Raw genomic sequence first — 6,000 nt, 5'->3', positions numbered from 1 at the left:
AATTCTTTTGGATATGTCTTTTCTGACGCCTCCCTCCCAGGTTTACATGCTTCCTCTTTGTGCTCCCTTAATACCTGTTTTTACCTTCTTTATATTTACCTGATTTCTTTTCCGTTTCCTCCACTAGACTCTAAGTTCCTTGTGGCAGGGACCATTCTACTTGTCTTTGTCACTTCAAAATCTAGCAAAGGGTTTGACACATACCAAGTTCTTAAAAAGTGTCCATTGGATGAAGGAACCGTGTTAAGTTATTAATCTGTGATGTTCCAGTGTAATGACTTGTAAGAAAAATGTTTTTTTCTAAATCAGTAAAAATAACGTAATTGGTTAATTTGATGAGTAGTCATTAAGATACAAGCCACGGACTGTGTACTGATTTAGCTCATGGTCTACAAATAGTACAGTGCCATTTTAAAGCCTTAAATGATAGACAACTTTACTTGATATAAATATCATTTACATTAACAATGGGAACCCCATACACTGTCTTCAAATTGTTCTTGATAACTAAATATATAAAATGGAAGGGATATGCATATATATTTCAATATCTGGATTTTGAAATTTGGAGCACAGAGGTGGAGTGTCATTTTATATTGAGAATGGAAAGTCAGGAGACTTGTGACACGTGATGCAATTGCTTCCATGGAATATTTTCAGACCAATAGGAGTTTGCGAAGAACTTTTATGGAGTGTATAAATATTTTGAGCTGTAGGCATCACTACCAGCTGATATTTTCTTTCCTAAGGACCAGCTGTTCAGGAGCATCCCGGACGAGAGCCAGGCACATTTGAGACTTGGATCCAACTAAAGACTGCCGCAAATTCTTCTGCAGCAATGTCGGTGTTAGAAGAAAATCGGCCGTTTGCTCAACAATTATCCAATGTCTACTTTACAATACTTTCGCTGTTCTGTTTTAAGCTTTTTGTGAAAATCAGCCTTGCCATCCTCAGTCATTTCTACATAGTGAAAGGCAACCGCAAGGAAGCGGCAAGGATAGCAGCTGAATTTTATGGAGTAACCCAAGGACAAGGTATGTTTATGATAATCCTCTCTTGTTTCAAGTGGAGTTTAACTTTCATCTGATCCACAATTACATGTTTTCGTTTTAGACTGCTTCAAGGTAAATATTTTATAAACTTTTGTTAAGGGAAATACTTGTAACTCACTTCGTGGCTTTATAAAAAGGAAAATTACTTTTTTAATGTAAATGTTTGGGTTAAAATCAAGGTATCATTGCAAAAGAGATTAAGGAAGGCATACTATATATAATAGGAATATATATATATATATATATAATAGAAATATATATATTCCCATTAAGAAACATTTTAAAAAGTTAAACATTTGATCTGCCAAGTCATAATATTAGAGATTAGTTTTAGAAGTAATTGACTGCACTTCAGTCGTCCTCTAATGTGTACCTGGATGGTTTAATTTTAAATTAAATCTTTAGTTATATGTAAAATAATTGTTATTAAAAAGAGGGGATTTCAAGATTTGGTTTCTCACAACTTTAATAAGATAACCATTTGACTCTAAAATAAAGCACACACAAAAAGAAGATTGACGGCATGTGTTTTTCTGATGGAATTGTTACTGCTCAGCTCAGTTTGTAAAAAATCGATTATAAAAGGATAGAAACATAATTAATAAATTTTATATGTGTGCAGCCAAGTGCATCCATGTTCTTTAGAAGAAATTGTGGCATGAAACCAAATGAGAAACAATATTACCCATTGACTTCAAAAGGTTGTAAAAGCATTTAGGTTCTATTGGGTCAGTACTCTAAAAAATAAAAATGACTCATATGGCAGGCTTTAAAGTGCCATTTTTAAATTCTCATAGTCTTCAGATTCATTTCTGATTTGAAAATCAACAGGCATGCATGAATATTTATAGCCCAAATACCTCCAAAACAACTTAAATTGTCAGCATTGAAATTTACTATCACACAATTTAAACATGTAAACTTGAAAGAAAATTCTCTTAGAGTAGAAAGCTTGCCTTCTTAAAATCCATGTTCCTACATTTTTCAATGTGGGATGCGACTCATTTTAAAATCTAGGTTACTCTATTAGTACATGGAAAGTTGAGTGAAGGTGGAAAATCTTTTTTAGTGTGTGAGGTAGATAGTGAGTACATGTTTCCTGAGGAAGCAATTTGCAACATGAGGAATTGATGTTCTCATTCAAAATGAGGAAAATTTAAATGTTCATAAGAATCTCTTTAGGGAAGATAAAATCTCAAGTAAATAGGCAGTATTTAACCCTTTACCTACCACCTCTGCCTTAGAACAGAGAGAACTATATTTTATACATTTATGGAGACTGGGGCTAACATTATCGCCCAAGCTGGAGTGTAGTGGAGTGTGGTGGCTCAATTCTCACTGCATCCTTGAACTCCTAGGCTCAAGGGATCATCCTGCCTTAGCCTCCTAAGTAGCTAGGACACACAACCATGCCTGGCTAATTTTATTCTTTGTAGAGACAGAGTCTCAACCTTGTCCGCCTAAGGTGGTCTCAAACTCCTGGGCTCAAGGGATCCTCCTGCCTCAGCCTCCGAAAGCTCTGGAATTATAGGTGTGAGCCTCCGTGCCAGGCCTGAACTGTATCAAAATGTGACATATACACTATGTGATTCATCTGTACATAAAAAATTTAGTTGGCAAATGGAATATTTGTGTACAAAACAGCAAACATAGAAAACTAAATTTTAAAACAAAAGCCATATTTGCAGATACACGAGTAAACAGCTTACATGATCATAAAGTGGTAAAATTTACCCTCATGGGCGGCCTGTAGCACATTACTTCATAATCAGATCTTGTCTATGTGTTATGAGAATTGCTTTACATTAACACATGAAATATTGCCTAAACAGAAGAAACATTTTTGTGGGTTGAAAAGGGTTTTAGAGGAGGCCATTGAAGCTCCTTTTTGTACATATTTTCAAATAAAGAGAAACACTCATCTCCTCATTAGACTGATCTTAGTGTGCTTACGCTGGGAAATCATGGGACTATATGCAATGGTTTCCACGTTCCATATACTTTTAGGATTCTATTTTAAAATAAATTAGAACTCTAGGATTTTTTGTCTCAAGAAGGAAGGAAAAAAGGAAATCAATATCAATTAATAGGAAACACTTTTCCTGGAAATATAAAATGGAAGCAAAGTTTTTAAAAATTTTGTTTTGTGTTATTTTTAATGTTAGAGGTATTTAACAAAAATTTCCCCTCTATTATCATGCATTAATCTGTATATGAAACAATAGAATATAGTATTATAATTTTAATTCAATGTAAGCATAATTTGTTTCTAATTTTATTTTAACATTAAGAGAGCAAATCAGGTACCTTATAAAACTCTTTCTTAATCTTCTAAGCATTCATTCTTTCTTGCCCAGGAAAATTATTACTTTCTACATTTTAACATAGCTTTTTCTTTTATTTACTATAAGTAAACATTTTTTATTTTGTTTGTGTCTTTATAAGTCACTAATTAGGCTTAATTATCTCTGTTTAATCCAGCAATTTCCTCCTTCCTGGGAGAGATTATCACCTTCATTCCACTTTGAATTGGGTTTCTCATTCCTACTTTCAAGGCTTAGCCAGACTGCTCCCCAACATTTCTGATGTGGAGTTGCCAAATTCCATGAAATAAGAGATGGCGTGTATTATTTTCATGTCTTTCATAATCACCGAAGACCCTGTTGACAACATGCTGGATGCCCTCCCCATGAGCAGTAGTACTTTGGTGTGAAATAAAAGCAACTGGTAATTTTCTTAGATATTATTGCAAATCAGCTGATTGTATTAGACAAATATCTGGGTTTTTTTTTAAAGCTCTTTCCTATCAGACTTGAGACCAAGGTATGATTACTCATGAGAATGCTGAAAAGCTAAATGGTATCTAAAAATAGCTTAAGATATTTCCTTCTGGATCCTTTTGCTATTTCATTAAACTTTATAAATCTATCTTTTCATCTCTAAAGACTTTTATCACCCTCATCATCATACTGCAGGGGCCTATTCTTTGCTTTGCTTTTTTGTATAACTACCTCCTGTATCATCCTTCCTGCTAAGTGTCCTGATTACAATCTTTATGTATCAGAGGCCTAGTCTATTCTTGAAGCTAACTCTTTACTTTGAAACCAGCAGGGAGACTACCAGGCTTTCAAGGCTATACTGAAATATTACACAGTATACAGAGAGAATGAGGATGTGGAGAAATGTATTAATTTGATGAAATCATACCAAAGGCCTAGAAGAAGCCATAAACTTCTTGACTCCCAAAGATACTTCAAGAGGCAGCTCTTCTCTTCTGTTAAAGGCAATGCTTTTCAAGTTCTGTGTTAGACTCTGAAGAAGTTTAGCAGTTTTTGCTACAAATGGACAAGACAAGTTCTAAGCATTGATTTTTTGAGCACCCATGATATCAAGACACTGAGGATACGGTATACATAAAAGGCAAAATGTATTGTTCTCCTCCTTAAGTTTGCATTCTAATTGAGGAGATAGGCTATCTACAGATAATAGTCACTTTCCAGGACACTCACTGCCAAATGACTCTAAAGAATGAATGGGTCATTTTCTAATCTGTACTTTCAGAGATACCTTCAAAGAGGAGGCAGAGCTTGAGGTGACTCCAGGAATGAGCAAGGCATGGATTTATGGGTGCACATGGACTGTTGGGAGTCAGTAGATTTGGCTGGAGTGGAGAGTTCATGCAGTAGAAAAGTAACAATAAGTTGGGCCCAGATGTGAAGGAATTTGAATGCCATGCTAAACAATTCAGACTTAACTTTGAAGGCAGTAGGAGTCATTGAAAGTTGTTGGTATGAAAGAAGGTGGGAAAATAAAAAAGGGTATGTATTAAACCATAATTTAAAGTAGATTTATATAGTAATATTCTTTGGAGTTGGACGAGAGAGATTTGAAATAAGTTGACCAGTTAGGACCTTGCCATGAGGAGATGAGGACCTAGACTAGTTTGGTAATAGTGGTACGGACAGAAAACATAGAATGACAACAAAAAATAAAGGCAAAGAAAAGAAAGAAAGAAAGAATCTGATGATGCCTGTAAATAGCATTCAAATAGCCTTTAAATTGGCAGAAAGAGAAAATGGTACCTTAGAGTAACATTTTCACATATAACTTTTTTCATTTTAACATAGCTTTTTCTCCCAGAGTTAGATATTAACATGTCAATCAGAAGACTGATTAGCCACACAGGTCAAGTCTGCAGGCAGCCTCCAGCCAAGGCCACCCCCTGAAAGTGGACCCTTAGAGCTTGGTGAGTCTGGTAGGTTACATACCTATCCCTACTGGGAAATATCAAAGTAAATCAGGAAGTAATGGAGTTAGAATCTGAATTCTAGTCTTGCATTTGATTTATTTAATGTATTCTTTTCATTCCAATTTATATTTTTAAACACCAAGGCTTCTGATTGTGACTTGGCTCCCATCTTGATCTGCCCACAGAAAGAAAATGTGCCAGCTTGCCCTCAGGACTGTTTTAGTCCATCTGGCATTTATAGGTCTTATTGCAAATTAATATATTTGCATCTTGATATCAATCAACAGTATTTTGTGTTCGTTGAGTTGTAAGTCCACTTCTGAGATGTAAATTTACTCCAGCTTTGCTGACAGATTTCTGAGCCTGCAAGGCCATGGACCAAATTTTGGATTGTGGAAAATTCATCAGGATAACGTGTCTCTGTGAGGCTGCTTGAGAAACAGTCTGGTGACACTCAAGCTCTTCAGGCGCTCCTTTCACGGTTGAGATTTTATGTAGAATACACAATGTATGTAGAATCATCATATAGAATATTTATGCTTGTGATTTCATAAGTTTTGTTTTAGGGTTGCCATTAATCATGCAATTTTTTTTTGTCAAGTCTGTGGTAGACACTTGGAAATAGGACATAGTATAAATGTGTGACCTTAAGCTGAATGGCAGGTGAACTTGGCATTTTGGAGAATAGTGTAACCTGGA

General features: G+C 35.2%; 1 protein-coding gene across 1 annotated transcript in view; it reads left to right on the top strand.

Moving 5' to 3' along the window:
* The first annotated feature begins 749 nt into the window (after positions 1–749).
* ASB5 (ankyrin repeat and SOCS box containing 5) overlaps positions 750–6,000 on the top strand; it is a 53,276-nt gene continuing 48,025 nt past the window's right edge. The window contains exon 1 of the mRNA XM_004040659.5: positions 750–1,034. Coding sequence (XP_004040707.1) covers positions 839–1,034 — 196 coding nt within the window. The 5' untranslated portion in view covers positions 750–838. The remainder of the gene's footprint in view (positions 1,035–6,000) is intronic.

Source organism: Gorilla gorilla, chromosome 3 (assembly GCF_029281585.2).
Source record: "Gorilla gorilla gorilla isolate KB3781 chromosome 3, NHGRI_mGorGor1-v2.1_pri, whole genome shotgun sequence".
NCBI classification, from domain to species: Eukaryota; Metazoa; Chordata; class Mammalia; order Primates; family Hominidae; genus Gorilla; species Gorilla gorilla.
The sequence above is the reverse complement of the archived record's forward strand: the minus strand, read 5'-3'. Positions and strand labels throughout refer to the sequence as shown.